Source organism: Anser brachyrhynchus, assembly GCF_964034855.1.
Source record: "Anser brachyrhynchus genome assembly, chromosome: 2".
NCBI lineage: Eukaryota > Metazoa > Chordata > Aves > Anseriformes > Anatidae > Anser > Anser brachyrhynchus.
The window spans coordinates 25,170,143-25,192,648 of record NC_137695.1 but is presented as its reverse complement, the minus strand read 5'-3'; the positions used below and the strand labels follow the sequence as shown (position 1 = coordinate 25,192,648).

The 22,506-nt window shown below is 43.7% G+C and overlaps 2 protein-coding genes across 3 annotated transcripts; both read left to right on the top strand.

Annotated features, from left to right (window-relative positions):
- Nucleotides 1–2,028: 2,028 nt before the first annotated feature.
- Nucleotides 2,029–10,412, top strand: LRRD1 (leucine rich repeats and death domain containing 1; the record flags this gene model as incomplete). Of its 2 annotated transcripts, XM_080582552.1 has the most annotated exons (5): nt 2,029–3,825; nt 5,217–5,415; nt 6,843–7,004; nt 9,678–9,798; nt 10,033–10,412. In XM_080582552.1, 5 exons carry the CDS (start codon nt 2,029–2,031, stop codon nt 10,211–10,213), a joined length of 2,460 nt encoding a protein of 819 aa, XP_080438678.1. In that variant the 3' UTR covers nt 10,214–10,412. The 2 variants fall into 2 exon arrangements, with proteins under 2 accessions (XP_080438678.1, XP_080438679.1); XM_080582553.1 differs by lacking the exon at nt 10,033–10,412 and having other exon boundaries at nt 6,843–7,044; nt 9,678–9,799.
- Nucleotides 10,413–12,153: 1,741 nt separating this feature from the next.
- Nucleotides 12,154–22,437, top strand: CYP51A1 (cytochrome P450 family 51 subfamily A member 1). The gene is made up of 10 exons (XM_080582564.1): nt 12,154–12,474; nt 12,696–12,794; nt 13,680–13,856; nt 16,277–16,403; nt 17,369–17,543; nt 17,685–17,804; nt 18,249–18,444; nt 19,002–19,097; nt 20,510–20,678; nt 21,351–22,437. The coding sequence occupies exons 1-10, from the start codon at nt 12,322–12,324 to the stop codon at nt 21,527–21,529; spliced, it is 1,491 nt and encodes a 496-aa protein (XP_080438690.1). The 5' UTR covers nt 12,154–12,321; the 3' UTR covers nt 21,530–22,437.
- Nucleotides 22,438–22,506: the final 69 nt, after the last annotated feature.

The window sequence follows — 22,506 nt, the reverse complement described above, 5'->3', positions numbered from 1 at the left end:
GTCTCCTCTAACTGCACGGACCCCACGACTCCAGCATTCCCTCAGCGCCCTCCCGCGGCCCGCCTGCACAAGGCTCCTCGGAGCGCTGCGCGAGGCGCGGTTGTTGCCGCGGCAACCGCCGGGAGCCCTGAGGGGAGCGGCGGCGGCCGGCACCGGCACCGGGACCGGGGCTGGACCCAGTGCGGCGGTGGCTGAGGTGGGCTGGGACAAGGAGGGCCGGGCCGGGCCGGGCCGGGCCGAGGAGCCGCTCGGGTTCAAGGGCTGCTCCTGCCCCTGCGGGGAAGGCAGCGCTCGGGCGGGAGGAGGCCTCGGTGCTGAGGGGAGCCCCTCAGGCAGCCCCCGCGTCCTCCGGGAAAAGTCACGCTAAAAAGACAAGGGATTCCCTCCTGTCACTTACAGCCAGGTATGCTTTAGAAAATGGGCTGTTGCTTGAAAAAAAATAATAAATACAGGCTCGGCCGTGGTGATGTACATGGTTTGCAAAGGTTCCTCTTGACCTTAAAACTTCTTAGTAACACGGAGTAAGGCTATTATAATTTTGTACAGGTGTACCCCCTCAGCAGAAAGACCCATGTTAAAGGAACGAGGGAAGAATGTAAATCTGTTGGAGGAACTCATGTCTGAAGGCTTCCAAAGCAGGATGGTGCAGATCTGCCTGTGAGGGGGGAGGAGGAGACTGACTGATGATGATGATGAGCGCCTTTGGTTTGCCAGGTGGCAGTCAGGTGAGGGGGAGAAATGCTGCTTGTGGTGGTGCATCACCAACAGGAGAATGAAGGCCGAAAGCAGTAATTAGCAGTCTGAGGCAGGACAAACATGCAAGGAGAGCCCTAGAGAGCTGTGGAGTGGACACAGCTGAGCTGTGTCTGAGCCTCTGCTGTCAGGGGACATCCTGTGCTGTGCAGGTGAACCACAAGGACCCTGTGTGGAAAGCAGAGTATTGCATATCTTACCCTTGTCGAAGGTTTCTCAAAATACACTTTAGGGTTAATGTGTGTCCCTACAGACTGAAATAACCCAATCTCATCCACTGTTGTTTATCATGAAAAATGAAGAACTGTTCAGAACTATGTCTAACGTAGCAGTAAGTATCTGTGGTAGTGACGACTGCCTTATGAAACAGAATCAAAACAATTTCAGTAACAGCTTTTTTATTTAATGAGGTAGGTGTGGATTTCAAGACTTATATATCACACATGCATTAAATCCACATCCATATTTAGGTAAGCAATTCTTTCTGCTCGAGGCCTATTATGTTTCTTATTTGTTCGTGATGTCAAGGAGCTTAAAAGTAAAAGTTACATTTACAATGTAAGCATTTTAATAAAGTAATGGTATTATTGCATATTCATCATTTTAAAACCATTTTGATTTTAAAACCAGTTTGATGTTTAAGTGTAGACTTAGCCTAAATTATGGGTCCTGTTTCTTAAAAGATGTATTATATATATTTTAACCATGAGATGCTACTAACCTAAATATTGTATATAGGCAAAGAAACATCTCAAAGATTCTTAAATTAAAAACTGCATTTAATGAGTCTGTTGATTCCATGAAATCTCTAGCAACAAACGACACAGTTGTGACGTACATTTTATGATCTGTAGTGTTGTATAGAAAAACAAGGTATTATATTAAAGTAACAAGCAGTGCAGTAAAATAATTTCCTATTTTGGGTAAACAAAGAAGTGGGAAAGTTCACAAATATGTAAAAAAAAATCTAGATTTTTATTAAGTTCTTATACAATTGCTAGCTCAATCTGCCAATGTCAAAACATTTATTATTCCATATAGACTTCATGCTTACACTTTGGTTTCTTAAAAAATAGCAGTAAGAATCAATTGCCAATCCAGAAGAAGAACCAATGTCTCGGGAGAAGGAAGAAGATTAAATTCCACATAGTCTAAATACAGAAGGATTAAACAAAAACTTCCATGCAATTCCTGACAATGATAGACAGGAAGACCTGTTGAATTCAGCAGAGAGTCCTGAAGCAGCTGCCCCAACCGTGAAAAGTTAGAGTTGAAATGTCACATGAAGTTCCTAAAGCAGATCAGGAAAGCCGTAAAATGATGGAAAATGAATCAAAAAGTGATATACCTGGAAAAAAGCATGAATATGAATCCTCAGCTGAGAGAAATGCTTCCACAGTGCCTCAGGGTGTCCCTGAAGCAGGTGTGAGGAAGCTCACGTTTGCATCAGATACAAATGACACCGGGGAACTGAACCAAGAGCTTTCAGAAGCTGTCAATGCAGATGCCAGACCAGACACATTATCGTCAGCAGAGAATCCTGAAAGTGCTGAAAAAGGATCAACATTTTTGATGCCTGAAGAAAAAGATGAGAATTTTACACTTAGACTAAATGATAAAGGACTCCAGGATACGCCTCTGCTCACTTTTGAAAGCCAAAATTTGAAACGCTTGTTCTTACACAACAATGAACTAAAAACACTACATTTAAATGTAGGAAATCTAACTAATCTGGAGATCCTGTTACTTGAAAGAAATAGACTGACGTGTTTGCCACCAGAAATATCATTTCTTCATAAATTAACAGTATTGAATGTCAGTCACAACCAGTTACTGTATCTCCCTAAAGAATTTTCAAAGCTTGTAAATCTTAAGGAACTTTTTCTCAATCACAACAACATGGACGAATTTCCTTTTGCACTGAGAAGCCTTGAAACATTAGAGCTTGCTGGGAACAAGCTGAAAACTTTGCCAGATGCCATGGCTGACATGGAAAAATTGAAGGTATTCAACATTGATTCCAATCACTTCTCAATATTTCCAAGGGTTCTCTGCTACCTTCCTAATCTAGTAAAACTCAGCATATGTCAGAACTCGATTCAGAGTTTACCAAAGGATATTAAAGAGCTCAAGAAACTAGAAGAATTTTCAATTAGTAACAATAAGCTTATATTTTTGCCTGTGCAGTTTTTCCAGTTAACAAAACTGAAAGAACTCAGAGCTGATGATAACAAACTGGAGTTTCTTTCAGATAAAGTGGAGAATTTAAGAGAACTTAGGTTTCTGAACCTTGCAAAAAATTTGTTCAAAAGCCTTACAGATAATCTTTGCAACTGTACCATGTTGAAACATCTCATTATACACGATAATCAGTTAACCCAGCTCCCTGCTAATATCCACAGACTTAGAAATCTAAAGGAGTTTTCTGTAAGTAGGAATCAGCTGGACTCACTGGATGAGCAAGTATCCTATTTAAAAGACCTCTCCAAGATAGAGCTTTCAGGAAATGCATTGACACACATTCCTGTTGAATTAAAAGATTGCATACAGATAACCAAAGCTGACCTCAGCTATAATAAGCTCTCTCAGTTTCCAAATGCATTGTGCGCGCTATTTGATCTTAAATACTTAAATCTTAGTGGCAACTCTATTTCAGAAATAATACCTGGGATTTCCGACATTAAAGATTTGGAGCATCTAGAATTAAACAAAAATAAACTGTCCTCATTTTCTGCGTGCTTGTGCAGCCTTACAAAACTAGTTTACTTGGATTTAAGTGAGAATGAAATCAGTAACATACCAGCAGTGGTATCTGAGATGAAGGCTCTCCGGGTGCTGCTTTTACACCATAACAAGTTTGACTCATTTCCTGAAGAGCTGTGTACTTTAAAGTTTTTAAAAGCACTTGACATTTCAAATAATCAGATAAAGACTATTCCTTTAAAAATTAGCAATCTGGAAGCGATCAAAGACTTAAATGTATCAGACAACCAGTTTGCATCTTTTCCTTCTGAAATATGTCATCTGTCCTCACTGGAGAAATTGACCCTGTCTCAAATGCATGGGTTGAAGGTAAGAGGTCATTTCCTTTAGGTAAGAAAACTCACAGATTGTCATGCTGCAGAATTATTATAAAGACACTTTCTCCTAACACAGGCTAAAGCTCCTGTGTTTGAAGACACCTAGAGTAAACATAGAGGGAAATGTATTTATCTATTTTTAATATCAGAACTGGACAGAAATCTATTAGGATGCACGTTTATTTAGAATTATTAGATAGGAACCTTACTTTATATGGTGTTATTTAGGTATATCTTGAAGTGATATTTTGATAATCAAGACAGACCTGAAGTAAACCGTATATTCCTTATTCTTCCAGTACTGGTACAAATTGCTCTATTTGCCAGTGGATGCTAAGAGACAAAATGACTAGCTAGAGTTTCGTAGATAAGCCTGCCTCCAGGATTCCTCTCTGTAAAATGAACAAATCCTTCCAACTTGTATCAAATGTCTTAACATTAGAAGTGCATTGAAGTTTGACTAATTGAAACAAGAAAAACTATATTGCTTCTCTGATTGCTTATAGCACAGATAATTGCTTCACATTTCTAAAATCCAAAGTTATTTTTTTTTATACTAAGGAATGAGGCAGGAAAAAAAAACCCCTCCTGAGGAAATCTAAACCTGTCTGACCTGTCTTCTGATTAAAAAAGCAGATAGCGGTTGTCATAAATAAAATGGCACTGTGCTAGCATTGCCAGTTGAAAGTAAACATCTTTCTAAGACAAATACTGATACACACAGTCCTTGGCTCACTCATTTCAAAAGTTAAGCATTTTAATCTCTCCTTTCACCAGAATTTGCAAAATCAGCATTTCAGAAAAGACTCAGATTTCTTTGTATGATTTCAAGTGTGGTTATGATGTCTACCAAGGGCTTACCTTCTTCAGAGACGAGAGCAAAAGGTCTGTGAGCTTACGTTCATTTCTCAGGGAGCTGTAGGTCTAGTTTCGACAGTATCTGGAGAACAGTTAAAGTTCCTAGGAGGAAAATAAAAATTAGGAAAGACCAAGGTAAGAACCAAATGGAAGAAAAATATGCTTCATACCCAAGAGGCTGAAAAAACCATTTGTGTGTTCTGAGAGGGTAAAAGTTTTCATTAATGAGTTATTAATGATAACAATGCCCAAAAGAATTTCTCCTGAAGCTCCTGCTATGGAGGCATGTTTTTTTATTGCCATCTATTATTGTGTCTAGAAGTTTTGCTGCAAAATTTTGTGCTCAGCATCCGTATTCTTCTTGGAAAATACTAAATTAGCTTCCACTAGAATTGAAGTTTAGAAGCTTTTATTGTTGGAATTAAATTATGGGATGTAATTTTGCCTGCAGGAAAGTTACCTTTCTAACTTTTCACATAAGAGAAATCATATCAAAATAAATGAATTGTCTTCTTTCTCTATCAGTTAACTCAAATTCCAGAGGAGCTATCTAAACTGGTTTGCCTCCGGGAGCTTGACATATCCCATAATGCATTAAAGGAAATGCCAGACAGCATAGGGGAACTGGAATATTTGGTCCATTTAATTGCAAATAATAATGATATCAGCCAGCTCCCCAAGTCTATTACATCGCTAAGAAATCTCCAGCACCTTGATCTGAGTGGTAAGTAGCAGGCATTCGATCCATTAGTGGCATTTAAGCACTGAACTGTGCCCCTGATGATTATAAACATATCACGAGATGAGAAGGTGATGAAACAACTGAGAGAAATACAGCTTTCTATTTTTTTTATGTATGCTGCTGTTACCTGCCATGGCTTCTAACCAAGTATCTTTTAACACAGCTGTGAACCTTCCGTAACCCCCCTCTGAAACCTTCTTAAGGGGCATGATTTTTGCAGGTGCGATCATCAGGCAGATAAAGGCCTGACATACACAGAGCACCAATCACTACAAAATTTATTCTGCAGGGACCTACCATTTTTAGGACTGACATTATTCTGTTGCAAAGAACGTTTATCTTTGTGTTCAGATTTCTAACTGGTAGTGCTGGTATAATACAGTCTGTTGTCCTTTTCCTGTGTGGAGGATTTACTGGGTTGTCAAGTGACTGTTAAAAATGCTAGGACAAAAAGATGGGCATGAAGCAGAGCCCTGCGCAGCGTGTTATCTCAGGTATATCTCAGCTGCATCAACACAGCTTCCATGTTCCACCCTGTGTTTGCTCACTGCAGGCTGAAACTCATGGCTCAGCACACTGTCACGTAGAGACAGGAGCTCCTGCCTTGTTAGCCTGGGAAGCTGCATGGTCAGCATTAGCTGAAATATCCCTGGAAATGATCCCTTCCTGCCTAGCTGCTGTGCTTTACAGGCAGCTGGGGTGCTTTGGGAATTTATTCAGATGTTTTCTGACTGATACCATTTAAAATCCTATGGACCGAGGACACCTTTTATACACTGCTATAAGCCAGGCTTGCAGTTTTGAATTCATCTTTTATTGCTATGATATATTGTCCTTCCTCCATGTCTCTTCACTTACTTTTCTACTGCATTATGCTGATAGTGACTCCTTTTTGTAACATTTTGCTTAACCCCATTTCTGCTTGCCTCTTTGCTTGTTTCCATCCGTCTCTGCCTTTGTTGCCCAGATTTCTCATTACTGAACTTTCTAGCTCTCCCTTCATTTTCTTCCCCTGTATTTGTCACTCTCATTTTTACAGCTACTTGTAACTTTTTACTTTCTGTGCATCAGCTGATTTCCTTTCTTTCCTTCATTTCTCCCCGAAGAATAATTTTCATAATGCCAGCGTTAACTTCTACAAGATTCTCTCTCAGTTTCACAGTGTAGTAGGCCATCAGGCCAGTATAGTAGACCATGAAATCAGAGAAGGAAATCCTTAATTTTATTGCTATTTCAGTCAAATCCCCAAACTGTAAATTCTCTGAGGCAAAATTTGTCTTCCCTTATGTTTATGCAATGCTGAGTTCATAATTAAAACTAAAAAAAAAAATCTCTTCCCTGACGTGTCCCAAGCTTCTTTAGATGAATGCACTGCAGATGTAATTAAGTATGCCTATGTACTTCAACAGAAAATCGACTGAAATCTTTGCCTGCTGGTCTTCATCACCTTCATTTGCTGAAAGATATAAACTTTGACGGAAATTTTCTGTTTGAGCCACTGAAAGACCTGTGTAGAGGAAAGCAACTGCATCCCATTCTGTGCTATCTGGAAAGTGCCAATGAAAGAGATGGTATGTTAAGAAGAAATAGAGGTACCTCTGTGCGTTAAAGGTAACTGCTGTAGGAGCTGTCGAAACTCCACTTAGCTGTTTTCAGAAGGCAGTATTGTTACTGGTTCTGGTTCTGTTCCTCGCTGATTTTTGTTAGTATCAGCAATATTGGAATTATGATTAATGTTCGTGTGCTTCCTTTGCAGGCATCATTTAGACAGAGAAATCACCAAGAATTTATTTGTTATTATTGTATGGGGGGTTGCATGAGGTCACTGATAAGAAACCTGTAGTTTAAGAGCAAGGATTCTATTATTGCATTAGGACTCTTCAGAAATGGAAGCTGACAGCCAAAAATGGAAATTGGGGTCTTGGCCTTTGTATTCAGACCAGAAAGCCAAACACAGCTAAATGAAATACGCAAGCTTGAAGTTACATCAGTTCTGTGCATCCAGAGGGCTGATTTGTATTGAGAGTAGAATAGCATCTTACTCCTTTCTTACCTTCTCTAGCTCTTTTTCTGCTCTTGAGAATGCAAAATCTCAGTATCTATCTATATCCTGACTTCCCTATGGCCTGCCCACACGTCATTAACTATAAAACACCGAAGGCGTACCAGATGTTATCCCAGTGCTACTAAGGATTTTGACATCAAAATATAATTTTAGTGGTTAAGATTTACCAAAACAGAAAATGTTGGCTAACACGGTTGCTCAAATGTTTTTAAAAAAGAGAACTCACAACTCAAACCTAGAAAGCAGTGACCAGGAAAAAAAAAAAAGATAAAGGAGAGAAAACACAGCCAAACCTTCAAAGCCAGAGAAGACAGAAGAGGGTATTGACAGACAGAAGACTAAAACCAAACAGAGACATTACTGTAACTGAGGTGGGCATGTTTCCACAGCCTGAGGGCTCAGATGCCTCACCTGGGATGAAGGCTGCGATAGGGTCCTCCTGAGGAGGAGGCTCAGGGAAGGTGCTGCCAAAGCACAGGAAGGAAGTGTTGGTGTGTGCTTTCCAGATTCCTTGTGCATCTCAGCCAGGAGGCACTGCCTACCTGCTGCTCTACTCCTGGGTCAGCCTTACGCCTCTGAGAGGCAGCCCTGTGCTCCCAGTCATTGCAGATGGTGATTCTGGATGGTGGACTGTATTCCAGTAGATCCTCAAGCAGAGACTCCTTTTTTGCCTGGCTGGCACAGGGGAAGCCATCCATGCCTCTGTCCGTGGACTCTGGAGGCATAGGTAATAAGTATGTAAATTCTTGACAGAGCCCAGAGATAGAGAATATGCTATGCTTTTGCCAGTGATTGTCCTCCCCAGACATCTTCCCTAGACCAAACTGTGTATGAGAACACTTAGCCTAGACTTTTTCTATGGAGACCATGTCCAGGTGCTTGTTTGGAGAAGGTGGAACGTCAGATCCTGTGGGTGTCCTGACACCCAGGGGACATGGCATCACCTCTAATGACCTGTGTATTTCTGTAGTCTCCTGTAACCGAGAGGTAGAAGGGAACCATGCAAGCACAGGCAAAAGAAAACTTGGACATTTTATAACGTGCGTAAGGAAGTAGGGTACAATAGTAATAGGGAAGTAGGAATAGTAATAGGGCTTCCCTCCTGTGCCCTTGTAGCCACCTCTAAGTGGTCAGTTCACTGAGAATGTTCCTCTGTTCCATGTGCTACCCAAGAAGCTGGTTGTGAGTTTGGAGATCAGCAGTGAAGCGTCAGTGGCTGTGCACTATGTGGCCAACGACAGTGGTCCAGATCTACTTTGTATCTGGAGTCACCCAGTGCGGCATGACACAGACTTTACTGACCGTGGTGGGTTGCCCGGTCCATCTTCACCTACTGAGAGTTCCTGCTGCAGGAGAAGCTTTCATGCATTCCTCCCATCCAAGGAACGGCAGCCTTTATGCTGCATTCTGTGGATAGGCCATTCCAAAAGAAATTACCTCGGTATTACTGCCCTGCTATTATCCCTGGCTCTGGAGGTTGCCCACAGGAAGGATGGAGTGCTGCCTGTTCCCTTATTCCTCACTGATTTTGCTGAGCTGCGTGGTCCTTTCATAACTTGATGAAGATCAAAGAGAAAAGAATATTGTAACTACTGCTTCCTCACTTCATGCAGTGTAAATGCAATGAACTCTAATCCTGTCAGGTGTAACACTTGTTTTCAGTCACATAAGGGAGAGAAAATTTTTTATTCTTAGCATATATGAGCTGTTCGGATACACACAGTTGCTTTGACAATCTGGTTCACTCTTGACTGGTGGTGAGCTGAGCTGTGAGGCAGATGAGTACTGTAAAAAGTGTTCTCGGTGCTGTACCTCCCCACCCTGCTATTCTCATAACTCAGGCTGCTTCAAACTGAAGAAAATGAAAAGCACCCATAACGTGGCAGTGACCAAAACCAGTGTGCTGGAGCCTTACAACCTTTCTGGCTGAAGGCAGGGCCTCCCTGAGATGAGGAGTATTCAATTTCCCCGCCCCCAGCAGGGTTATGAGGGAGAGATGATGATGATGATGATGATGATGATGATGATGATACATCCTCCAGGATGGTGACATCACCTTGGAAAATGATGTTTGGTATTAAAAAAACCCCGAAGCAGATAAACAGCATTTACAAAACATGTTAGACAAGATATGCAATTTTATTTAATTAGCAATACTGCTTTATATGTTTCTATTTAGAGAAGATACTGCGTAAGATGATAGAAGTGATTGCTGACAACGTTGCTTCTGAAGATTTTGAATTTTTCTGTCAGAAACTGCAACTTCGTCAGGCTGACATCAAGTCTCTGGAAAATACCAGGTTAGTTACAGGTAGTTGTAACAGTATCTTGTTGGTTTTCCTTCCCATTTCCCTTGTCATTGCTATTTTATGAAGTTAATACACAGTATTTTGATTAAAGAATTCGTGGTACATTTTCTGTTAAATACAGAGTAGATATATCTATGTAAAATTTAGTAAATATCTACAAATCTCTTTTTTTTCTTTTTTTTTTTTTCTCTCAGACATTTACTTCATAACTTCTTTTCCTAACAGGACTCTTAAGTTGAAGGAGAAAATCATCAAGGCACTGGACATTTGGATCAGTGAAAACCAAGACCTCACTTATGCTGAAATGGTAGATAAACTGATCAGAATACTAGTAATGACAGGCATGTGTGATCTAACCAACAAAGTGAAAGCTTTAAAACTCTATTCACAAATGGTGAAATTCTAAACAAGGAACGTACAAAGAGTACTTATGAACAGAACAAAGGCATGTGTTGCCACTCTTTTTATCCCTGAAATTATTTTCACTTTGATCGTACCATATCATGAGAACTCAGCCTGTTTTTAGAAAGTCATTCATGATTTTGTATTAGCTTGTCTAATCTTTTAAAGATTGCTTGTGCAAAAAAATAAAAATCAAAAATGCACCTCTTTGATTTCCAAAGTGGTCGTTTTGTTAAAAAATGTACTTAAACTTATGAAAACGTTAGTAGATCTCGAATCTATTACATCAAGTTGTTTTATTCAGTGCTGTGAAATTCCCATCTTAAATTATTGAATAATGTTTATAAACAGAAAAAAAATGTTCATGGTTTTAGCATGTTGCTTGCAACAAATTTTAGTGTTCTCCGAGGCTGTATGAAAATACAGTGAGCATTCTGAGCATCTTTCTAGCTTACTTTTTAGAGCAGGAAGAAGTAGGCTGTTTCCCAGTAATTGCAGCATACAGGAGGTTTGTGTTTGGAAACAGGGAATTGGGAGTCCAGAAGGATAACATGTTGCCTTAATGGATATAATGGAAAGGCTGCTATAGGTACATCAGTGATAAAAAGAACAGGGAAATTGTGGGCCCTCTCCAGAATGAAACAGGAGACCTGGTCACCCAATGACTTTTTTGCCTCAGTCTTCACAGGCAAGAGCTCAGCCACATAGCCCAACCTGCAGAAGGCCAAGGCAGGGACTGGGAGAATGAAGAACCGCCCATGTAGGAGACCAGGTTTGAGACCTCATAAGGAACCTAAAGGCACACAAGTCCATGGGACGTGACGAGATACATCCACGGATCCATGAGGGAACTGGCAGATGTAGTTGCTACTGTCCATCATATTTGAGAAGCTGTGGCAGTCTGGTGAAGTTCCGACTGAGTGGAAGAGGGAAAACGTAACCCCCTTTTTTGAAAAGGGAAAATGGAAGACCCAGGGAACTACAGGCCAGTCAGTCTCACCTCTGTGCCCAGCAAGATCATGGAGCAGATCCTCCTGGAAACTTTGCTAAGGCACGTGGAAAAATATACTCAAAATATCAGCCTGACCTCACCTCAGGCTGTGTAAGGCCAGATGCCCTGCCTTCCTATCATTTGGTAATGACCGCTAGCCCTCAGGTTGTTCTTGTGACTTTCCGGTGCCCTTTCATCTTGTGCTGAAACTTCTGGCTCACAGTCCTCCGTATCCTTACCTGTCCTACCTTCTGCTTCTGGTCACCTTTCTGGACTTTTTTTTTCCCTACATTTTAAAAATTACACCCTTTTCCTGCTGCTCTGCTCTGGAGAGGTGATGTTTACCCCTTCATCCTCAAGTGGCAGGATCAGCCGGTGGCAGCGCCACGAGGGTGCAGGGAAGCCTTCTGAGCACAGGCCCGCAGAGAAAGCACCTCTTCGGGACCCAGCACACGAAGCGCGCTTCCCTCGTCCCGTGGCTTGTCCCTTTTTCAGGGCCGATGGTCAGACCTCGGTGCGGGGGGCGCCTCCAGTGCTGCCCTCGGGCCGTGCCGGTGCCCCTCCTTGGTGAGCCGCGCTCTGGGCCGCCCGTCTCCCCTACTGCTGCTGCTTCAGGCGCAGCTCCCGCGGAGAGGCACCAAGGCACAACCCCGCAGAGCTGCTGCCCGAGCTCCCCGCCGTCCGACCGCCCACACGGGGCCCGAAATTAACCGCTGGTGCCGTGCGGCAGCGGCCCGGCCCCTTAGCACCGCGGGGCTCCCCCCAGGCAACGCCCGCCCCCACAGACAAGGCCACCCTCCCCCCCGGCGCCATTTCGCGCACCGCCCCCTCCTCCCCGCCCCCGTCCCCGCCTCCCCGCCAGCCGCCCAATGGCGCCCGCGGCAGCCCTGCAGACGCCGTCACCCCGTGCCGCGCGGGCCGCCATTGGCCCGGCCGGCGGCAGGCGTCACATGGGCAGAGATCAGCCCAGCGCGGGGGGGGCGGGCCCCGACACCTCCCCCCGCCCCCCCCGCCCCACCCGCGGCGCGCGGGCGGCCGTTGGCCGTGAGGCGGCGGCGGTTACCGGTGAGGCGGCGGTTATCCGTGAGGCGCCCGGCCGGCCGGCCGTTACCCGTGAGGCGATGCTGAGCCTGCTGGAGGTCGGCGGCTCGCTGCTGGAGCGGGTGGCCGTCGGCAACCCCCTGTCCCTGGCGCTGGCCGCCTCCGCCTTCGCCCTCAGCCTGGGCTACCTGCTGCAGCTGGGCTACCGGCGGCACGTCGGCTCCGAGCAGCGGGTGCGAGCCGGGAGGGGGACCGGGGAAGGAGGTGGTGGAGGCCGGCCGGGAGAGGGCTCAACGCAGCCGGGGGGGCCTGGGGAGGCTGCCTGGGGACGGCTGCGGAGGGGGGCGGCGGCGCCGGGTGCTTTGGGCCAGCTGCGGGCGCCCCGCCTGTCTTCAGAGACATCTCATCAGTCTCTGAAGAAAATTCAGTATTTACTCTTCTCTTTCTTCCTCAGAAATACCCGCCCTATATTTCATCAAACATCCCTTTCCTTGGGCATGCGATAGCATTTGGAAAAAGTCCCATTGAGTTTCTGGAAAACGCTTACGACAAGGTAGGTTTTCTTACATGAATGGCTCAGTGTGTGCCGAAATGCTTTTGTGTATTTATTAAGTTCTGTTTAAAAACTGTTCAGTCTCTCTTACTGCCTTGAAGATGGAATGGAGCATGCACAGTAGGCTGTGGTTTCTTCAGACTGTTGAATTAAATTGTAGTTGAATCACAAGTTAATTGAAAATCCATTTTCACGATGTTATTTTTTGCATTAACAGGGAACTTCTAAGCTCACTCTTTCCTAATATGCTGACTGCCTCTGTAGGTGATTTTATGACTCTTAAGGTGCTCAGCAATGTTAAAAGGGCTGGTGCATAAAACCTTGGTGATTTAAACAGCCCAAAAGAAAGGGTCTAAGGCAGTAGAGCCTTTATTCCAATAAAGTCAGATGTATTGATATGTTTCATATTGTCTAAAACTTTCTGGAGTCATAAGCTTAAATCTTAGCTTGGTTAGCTTGGAGAAAGACAAGTTTAGTATGTGAGCATCTGTTAGAGTTGACATTTAATGTTTAAAATCTTATTTGCTCTTAATTATCAGTGCATAACTCCAAATCCGGATTTTTTCCAAGACAGCATTTGTAGGTTACTGGAGGCTGCTGCATGTCTTGTAGTCTCTCTGCCAGTTCTCATGGTATCACTTTTTTCCCTGATTTTTTTTTAAACGTAATGGTTTTACAGTTTGCAAGATGACACGTTAGTTATATCACTAATAAGTCTATTGAGAGAAGAATTTAAATATGGTTTAAAATATTTCTATCTTTATTAGATCTCTAACTGTTTCTTAGAGGAATAATGATTTGTAGAAGCTTGTACATAAAGAGAAAATGATTGCATGATTCATGTTCCTACTTTTTTAAAATAAACTGTTACTTCTTTCCTCCTAGTATGGACCTGTGTTCAGTTTCACGATGGTTGGCAAGACATTTACCTACTTGCTGGGTAGTGATGCAGCTGCACTGCTCTTCAATAGCAAAAACGAAGACCTGAATGCAGAGGATGTATACTCTCGGTTGACGACACCTGTTTTTGGAAAGGGAGTTGCTTATGATGTCCCTAATGCGGTATGTATTTTACGTATAAAACGAGAAGAAAGCTAGGAGAATTAAATTCTGACTAGACGGCTGTGAATGCTTGGCTTGGTGTGCTGGGGTTTGCTGTTCCTGTGCAATCCTGGCAGAAGGCAGGGTGCAGTTGTACTTTCACTTGGATGATCGAGCCTGAGCACGTTATTTACTACCTGACCGTTCGTTAGTCTGGAAGTATTTTTAGTTTTAGAAACCACCGAATCCCACCATAGAGGAAAACTGGTAGATGGTCTTTATTCTTTTCCTTCCCTTAGACACGTCACTGACCACAGTTTCCTTTGTGAGCAATTGGGTCTTCCTTCCGAGAGAGCTTTGAGCGCTAGTTTCTCATTCATGTCAAATTATTACTCCTGCATATAGATTTGGCATGGCAATTGGCACCACGAGGTTTGTCTTGCTAGGACCAAAATCAGGCTGTGTGTGTTTGCAGAGGGCAGTCTGCCTGGGTCTGGCAGGAAGGTCGCCGTGTCATGTGCCGTGGTTTCCGAGCTAAGTGCTGGCTGTTGCCTTGCCTCTGTGTGTGGCTGGTAGTGCTGGACAGATGTAAGCTGCAGAATCTGCTTCTCGTGGGAGAGACTTGCTCCGCTGGCAGTCTGTTCGGTGTGTGGTGACATCGCGGTCTGTTGTGCAACTGGGCAGGCTGGTAGCAGAGGCAGCCCTGTGTCCACCACCTACTGCTCTGTTCTGAGATAAGGTCCCTAGGCTTACACAAAGGGTGTGCTCAAGCTCTGCTTTAGTCAGGAGACTTATCTTAGCACCCAGTAAGCCTTGCGAGCCTGTTATAAGTCTCCTTCATTCATACCTTTGGTAGTGGAAGGACTTCTCCTTTTATATTTCTGACAATTAAGTTTTTTCAGAAAATCACCTGGGCCACTTTTTTTCCATGGCTGGGCGATGCAGGGATTTTGCTGTTGGCACGCACTGATTAACCCTAGAGACACGTTCCCCTGTACGAAGCTAACAAGGTAGCATGGCTGGTTGTGCCCGGAGTGCATTTTGCTACAGCTGAACAATTTTTTTTGTGTAGTGCTACTGCTGTGGCTTGATGTCAGACATCTGGGAAGGTGTTTGGAGGGCTGTTCAGACCTTCGTTGGGCATCCTGCCAATGGTGGGTCATCCAGGACTTTCTTTTAGGGCCCCCTTCTCTCTGCTGAAGCTGCTTAGTCTCCTCCTCCTCAGTCTGACAGGGGCTTCCAGTCCTGCTTTAGAAGAACCACCCCTTACAGTTGACTGCTTGTTTGAATGTAATTAGGACTCTTTGAAAGGAAGTTCCTTGTTTACCAGTAATTCTGGTAATTAGATTTGTCGATCTGCACCGTCTGCGTTATCAGTTCACGTTCCCTCTGTCTCCTCCCTCCAGGCCTTGTGCTGGTGGTTTCTTTTGGAGCGGCACTGCGATGACACAGGGTGTGCTCCCTGACGAGTGCCATCCATCGTGTGGGACAGTGCCACCTCGCTGTGGGGCAAAATGCGCCTGTCCCCTGCTCTGCTGCGCGTGTGCCTGCGGCAGAGTGCCTCCAGCAGCCCCACTGCCTTCTGGAAACGGAAGTTCCTAGGAAGCGACCTTTCTTTTTATGCCTTCTTTTCTGTAAATAACTTTAGAGTGCATGGGGAGCCCTTTGTGGGACGGCAGTCTTTGGTCAGTTGTCCCCGGTGTAGTGCAGCTCTGTAGGACAGATGCTCTAATCCATACTTGGGGCTTCAAAATTATTTGAATAACTTTGAGTCCCATTGACCCACTGAATGGTTCCCACGTAGCAGTGAGCTTTTTACCAGTAGGTTTATTAGCTGTGAGTCCATATGCAGAAAAAAGAGAAGGTGAGAGGGACGTGAAGGTTACCATGTCCCGAGGAAATGGCTTGCTTCGTGCTTCTGGGTCAGCCTTTGTGGGCAGTGACATCCTGGGGCCTTGTAAAGGAGCGGCGTGTCCCTGGAGCAGAGGTGCGGTGGTTCTGCACGAGGGAAGGGGAAGTGAGGAGGCTGCACACCAAGGAACACAGACTGAACCCAAACGCTGCAGGCATGGGTCTGATCAGCTACGTGTCTGTGTATGTCGGTGATAATCAGGTACATGAAGCGCATTCCATATTTCTCTCTTGAGTGCTTCAGCACTAATGCTTAACAAAGAAAATGTTTTATTTTCTGTTTTGGCACTGTACAAGAGAGAATTGTTGATCCCATCAGCTAGTACTTTACTTGGATGTTACTAAACTTTTGCTTGAAAAACAAAAAAAAAGGTGAAAAATGGAATATTACCTGTTGCTTCAAATTTGGGTATCTGTTGTACCATACAAACCTAATCTCTTTTTTACTCTTTTATGTTGTAATGCAAATAATATGAAGCTGTTAATGATGATCCTTGTTCTGATTGCTTCTTCTGTTTTGATTCCCCTAGGTATTTTTGGAACAGAAGAAGATGCTCAAAACTGGGCTAAATATCGCCCAGTTTAAGCAGCATGTATCTGTGATCGAAGAAGAAACAAGGGAGTATTTCAAAGCATGGGGAGAGAGTGGAGAAAAAAGTAAGCAAGATCAGATGCATTTTTACTTGGATTTTCTGGGAAGGAATGAAGGTCGATGCAGGGTATAACAGTATGTTTTGGGGAATGATTTACTGCAATATTAAATTACAAATGATGTAGACAAAACTGTACTGAACATCAGAAGAAATAAGGAAAATGCAGTTCTTGTTTAATCAAATCTAAGGCTATTGGAGAGTGAAGCTGCTCAGAAAAATCATTGACGGGCCTTAGGGACTGTTCTACTCATGCTTTCTTGGTCTGTCAATAGTGAGCGTACCTGTCGCTGGCTGCATCATGCTGGATTTGCATGGTACCAGTCACTTCAGTGTGACTGTTTCTTAGCCCTTTTGAAAAGATACTGTGTGACCTCCCGTAGTGTCTGTAAGAGATCTTAGCTTCTGATCACCTGCGCTGCAGCTGTGGAAGTGACACTGTTAGGTTGGGAGCTGAGTGGAATTCTTCTAATTCCCAGCTGTCTTTCCATGTCTGCTAGACATAGCCCATCAGTACTCTCGCAAGCCCACTGTGGCACACTGGTGTCAGAAATAGGTAACAATGATTCAATGAGCAGCAAAACTAGCTGTGTGCCCATGGATTTGGATATCAAGTATAAGTTTTTGTGTGGCTTCTTTTGTTAAGGATTAGACTTGTGCTGTATTGTTTACTTGGGAAGCATTGATAGCTTTCCTAGAAAAAAAATCTAGAAAAATACCTCTAGAAAAAAGTTGTTGAAATCAAGTGATCTAATTTAAAAGTTATTAGATGAGAGAGACCTGATGAAAATCACAGAAATTTAAAATCACATACTTCATTCCAGGGAAAGCAAGCTAAAACTATTTAAAAATATTAATATGTATTCAGTTATTTATTGTCTTCTCCAAAATACAAATAAGTAGTAGCCTGTAAACCATAACATCTTGCCTAAAATACATCTTCAGTAACTCTTCTTTCAAATCTTTCCTCAGATCTGTTTGAAGCCCTTTCGGAACTTATCATTTTGACAGCAAGTCATTGCCTACATGGCAAGGAAATAAGAAGCTTGCTGAACGAGAAGGTGGCGCAGCTCTATGCCGATTTGGATGGGGGCTTCACGCACGCTGCCTGGCTGCTGCCCGGCTGGCTGCCTCTGCCGAGCTTCAGGTACCAGAAATGAGACTGAAGCAACTGAAGCATTTTATCCAAACCCCTTTGTTCCCATCTTCCAGACATCCCGGTAAATCCTTACTAAGGATTTAGTGTTACTTCTTACAAAGTTGCTAACAGATGTGTTTTGAATCGCAGACGTCGAGATCGAGCACACAAAGAGATAAAGAATATTTTCTACAAGGTTATCCAGAAACGTCGGAATTCTGAGGAAAAGGAGGATGACATGCTCCAAACGCTACTGGATGCTTCATACAAGTAAGCAAAGGGGTTGAAGACTTGTCATTTAAGAAAAGTGTATATATAGAGAGAAGCAAATACAGATATTTTACTTCAGGTTTGAGCTGTTTAGTTTAAAACTGTCTACCAAACAATGAGAAAGACGTTTTTTGTAGTTGCCAGCAATTGATCCTAGCTGTCTTCCTAAAAAGTTTACTTAGAGATGCTGACTTAGACTTCTCAGACTTTCAGCAACATCTGGCTGTGCAGGCATGATTTTCTTCAGGGCTCCCAGGGAGTCTGCCTCCCCTGTTCTCCCTTCTCCCTCCTGCTAGATCTTCAGCTGCTGCGTTTAGGGTGGACAACACAGGAGGAGGAGGACGAAGTAGATTAGAAGAAATTGTAAACACTGCTGTAACTGGAAACCTGATGAAGTGAAACTTTAACTTGACACCCTTTAACCCCTTAACACCCCTCTAACAGGGATGGCCGCCCGCTGACAGATGACGAGATAGCTGGGATGCTTATTGGGTTGCTTCTGGCAGGGCAGCACACATCCTCCACCACCAGTGCCTGGCTTGGCTTCTTCATAGCCAGAGACAAATCGATACAGGAGCAGTGCTATGCAGAACAGAAAGCGGTTTGTGGAGATGACTTGCCACCATTGACTTATGACCAGGTCTGTATGTCACGTTATTCCTGAGGGATATTGTTAAACTTCTAGATTTTCATTTTAAAAAAAAAAGTCAAATATAGTCATGTGCTTTGTGTTAGAATCGTGATCAGTGACAAGCAGTCAGTGATAACGCTGTTTCCCAATATGTCTCCTGTGTCTCTTTGAGTAACTTTTCAGTCTGCTGCTATTTTTTATCAGCATTGACATAGAAACTGCACTTACTACAAGCGCTATTCAAAACATTTGCTGCATAGAGGAGGAAGATCCTCATATCCCTGCTGAGGAACTGGATGTGGTGTGATCTCTTTTAGTCAGGCATCAGAAAGCACTCGTGAGACAAATCGGCCAGATAAGACAGGAACTGATGGCACTGGTCAGAGCGCTTTAATTCCTTGCCTTAAATGAATCAAAGGAAAAATTGTCAGGGTAGCAAATGAAGCACATGTAAATATGAGCTGCTTGTTCTTTGATTTGGTTATTTATTTGTTCTTAAATGGTGTAAAATACCCTTTTTGTGCAAGTGGGTATATCTTGATGCATCGTTTACTTTATCTTTGCAGCTCAAAGATCTCTCTTTGCTGGATCGCTGTCTGAAAGAAACTTTAAGGCTCAGACCTCCTATAATGACCATGATGAGAATGGCCAAAACTCCCCAGGTGAGCTCGCCTGTTGGCTCTCGCTTTGCTTTGGGAGAACAGGGCTGGAAGAGGCCGGGTGGGAGGTGTCTCTCTGGACAGAAGGAAAAATGGGAGCGTGTATTGCGGGCTGTGAGGGTCTGATGGCTTCTGGGTTGTACCCGTGGGAGTGTAGCCGGAGCTGATTGTGGGAAGAGTGCTGCTTGGTGCTTGTGAACTTCACAGGAATACTGGTGTCCAGGTTTCTGGGCAGTCGAGGTGTTGATGACCTGTAGGGATCAGGGGGCCACCGAGGTGGTCTGGGGCTGGATGGGTTTTGTTCAGCCTGGAGGAGGGAGGGCTCTGAGGGGCCCTGCAACAGCCACCCAGTGCCTGCGAGGAGGTGGCTGACAGGTTGGAGCTGGGCATCTCGCTGATGTGTGCAGTGGGACAAAATAGGTGAGGTCCCACACGGATGGAAGGAAACATTGTTAGGATGAGTAAGGGGTGGAGTAGAGGCTGTGGCACCTCCCTCCTTGGTGGGTTTCCCGACCGGCTGGGCAAAGCCATGTACAGCCTGCTCTGCGCTGGTCCCTCCCCGCTCCAAGGACAAGGGCAGCAAGCCAGCAGTGACCACAGGACACCGTGCAGTGAGGTAGATGCCTGCTGCAAGTCTGGCACTTAATGGCCCCAGTCTCACAGGAGTCTCGGCTTGAGTGAGGAGAAGAGAAGTCACAGACCCTGGTGCTCTGCTGGTTGTCTTCAGTTTGTTGCTTTGTTTGTATCCTTCAGATAGACCCCAGGATGCCACTGGCCGCAGGGCACAGTGCTGGCTCATGGTCTTGCATCTGTAGAGCCCACAAGAGCTGTAGGCTGTCTCTAGGTTTTAAACTTTAAAGAAAATCTGGAAAGGTACACTTCAGGATAATGCGAGCTAAAATCTAGATAAACTGAAATCAAAACAAGCAAACAAAACCCTACTAAGGCCTAGTTGTTATCTCTGAAGACAGGCAGAAGTGAGCTGAGTACACTACTAAGTTGCAGGATACCTAATAACCTAGACTCAGGTGTACAGTAAGTCAGTCCTGGTCCCACACCTCACTGAGCTGGAGGAAGGTGTAGCCCCTCCTTCCCCTCTTACTCAGCAGAACTGATCCTTTCTTTTCACTGTCGTTCTTGCTTGGGATCTTAATCTATAAATGGCAGCCCCAAGCCTTGTGGTTTGCCAGGTATTTTAAATAGCTATCTTGGAAAAATTTGGCTTGCTGTTACATAACAATATAAGCTAGACAAATCTGAAATAAAATTTGCTGTGCTGCATTGATTTCAAACTGACTTAGCCAAAATCTCTTCCGAGATTTGAGTCCTGTGATTACAGAACTTAAGGTAGTGCTCTCAAAAGAAAAAAAGAGAGAAATGTGGTGATGTGTGGGGTCTTGTCTCTTCCCTCCTAGACTGTTGCTGGCTACAGTATTCCCCCCGGCCACCAGGTCTGTGTATCTCCCACTGTCAACCACCGCCTGAGGGACTCGTGGAAAGACGCGCTGGACTTCAAGCCTGACCGCTACCTTCAGGATAACCCAGCAGCGGGGGAGAAGTTCGCGTACGTTCCCTTTGGCGCTGGTGAGTAACTGTGTGTGGTGAGGAAACAATGTGCTTCCTGGAGTGAGTACGTACACCTTGTGCTCGCTGTCCCACAGCATCTCCCAGTGCTGTGGTAGCTGAGGAGATTTTTTTCTTTCGTTTGCTGCCTGGAAGTTTTCTTACTGTGAAAGTGCTGCTAACAGAATGAAGGCGATAGTTCTCCATTAGTCATAGTTGCATAAGTGACTCAGAGGAGCAATTGAAAAAAGAAATCTTTGTTACTATGTTGCATTTGAGTTTATTCAAGTCTTTTAAAGTCAAGGTAAAAAATTCATAATATGAAGTCATTTTAAGGCAGAGAGAGAAGTCTATGTAGATATGCATAACTGCCCAAACAGCTTGCAGATAAGACCACAGTATGGGTATAGTCAATGCTCTTTTTTTTGAATTTTACAAACTCTTCCTCAGCGTTGCATAAATTAATGCATTTTGGTGAAAACAGAGCACAATCTCTTTGCATAAACCACAGTATTTTGAGTGAAAGCTTAAGAAAACAAGGCTTTCATAAATGACATAAGTACATTTGCAGGCTCAGAGCCTCAGATTGCTTCTTTTTAAACAATTACAGTCCACAGAAAACTTCTGAAGTTAATTTGTCAAAGGTGGTGTAATAAGTACACATTCTAATTGCTTTTGTGGCTTTCCTCCTAGGCCGTCATCGCTGTATCGGAGAAAACTTTGCTTATGTCCAGATTAAGACGATTTGGTCTACCTTGCTTCGTTTGTATGAATTTGACCTCATCAATGACTATTTTCCAACTATCAATTACACAACAATGATACATACACCCAATAACCCCATTATCAGATACAAGAGGAGGTCTCTGTAAAGCCTGGAGCTCAAACCGTAAGTTGTGTAAACTAACAGACTTGTGAGTAAAATTGTAACAAAGTGAAGGCAAATGGAAACTGTTCCTTCTACTGTAGGAGAGCAACAGTAATCTGCCACCTGCAGTGCCTCTACAGCTGTTTCATTTGTTTTCCCACACAAGTTAATGCTGCTGTGTATAACTGCTTGTTCTACCACCTTCTTGCTGCATTTTTTGAAAGAGAAACTGTCTTCTGTGTGTGTTACACAAGGTGCATGCGACTCCCTTTAAGGTGAAGAAATGAGTTACTTCTACCAACCAAAATCTTTGCTTCTGAAAAATAATTGAAAATAATTTTTACCCAGCTACCGAGGGGTGAAACTCTGTACCGTGCCCTGTATCCCATTACTGTGACTAGTGGGTACAAGGTACCAACGGGGCAGGCACTTGCTTGGTGTCCTACTGCAAACAGAATCACGTCAAAGTCTGCCTGGGGGCTTGGCTGATTTGTGAAAGTGCCCACGTAATTATTTAAAACAAAAAATGTGACTAGACAGCTGAGTGGGAGGCAGACCACAACCATATTGGTAGAAAAGTCTTCTGTAAATCAACACGCTAAGTTAAAAGTCTAACTTGAATGGGTTGTAAAAGAGGTTTGGAAGGCAACAACTAATTTGCTTAAAACAAATAATTCTGAGAGATAATCATCTCTGAAAGCATGATGTAAATATGAAAGTAACAATAGGCTGGCCACCTTCCCTTTGTAAATAACATGCTCGTGTGTAAAAGGGCCGTTAATTAAGTTAAATGTCTGACTGTTTCCCTTTGTACTGCATTATGCAGGATTCTTACACGGTGTTTGGTTCATGAGTGGTGATAAATGGTCATGAGCTCCAGCTCGGGAGTTTTGAATTAAATTTATAAAGAAACTGCTTGTGGAAGTTTTTTCTCTGCTCAACCTTGTCTCTTTTGGAAAGGTTTTCTAAGTGAATCTATTC

Bases quoted from the DNA above. Each gene is read 5' to 3' on its own strand.
- CYP51A1 (XM_080582564.1), top strand. From the start codon at position 12,322: ATGCTGAGCCTGCTGGAGGTCGGCGGCTCGCTGCTGGAGCGGGTGGCC. The intron at 12,475-12,695 runs GTGCGAGCCGGG...TTTCTTCCTCAG, and splicing joins ACGTCGGCTCCGAGCAGCGG to AAATACCCGCCCTATATTTC. The intron at 17,805-18,248 runs GTAAGCAAAGGG...CCCCTCTAACAG, and splicing joins CTACTGGATGCTTCATACAA to GGATGGCCGCCCGCTGACAG.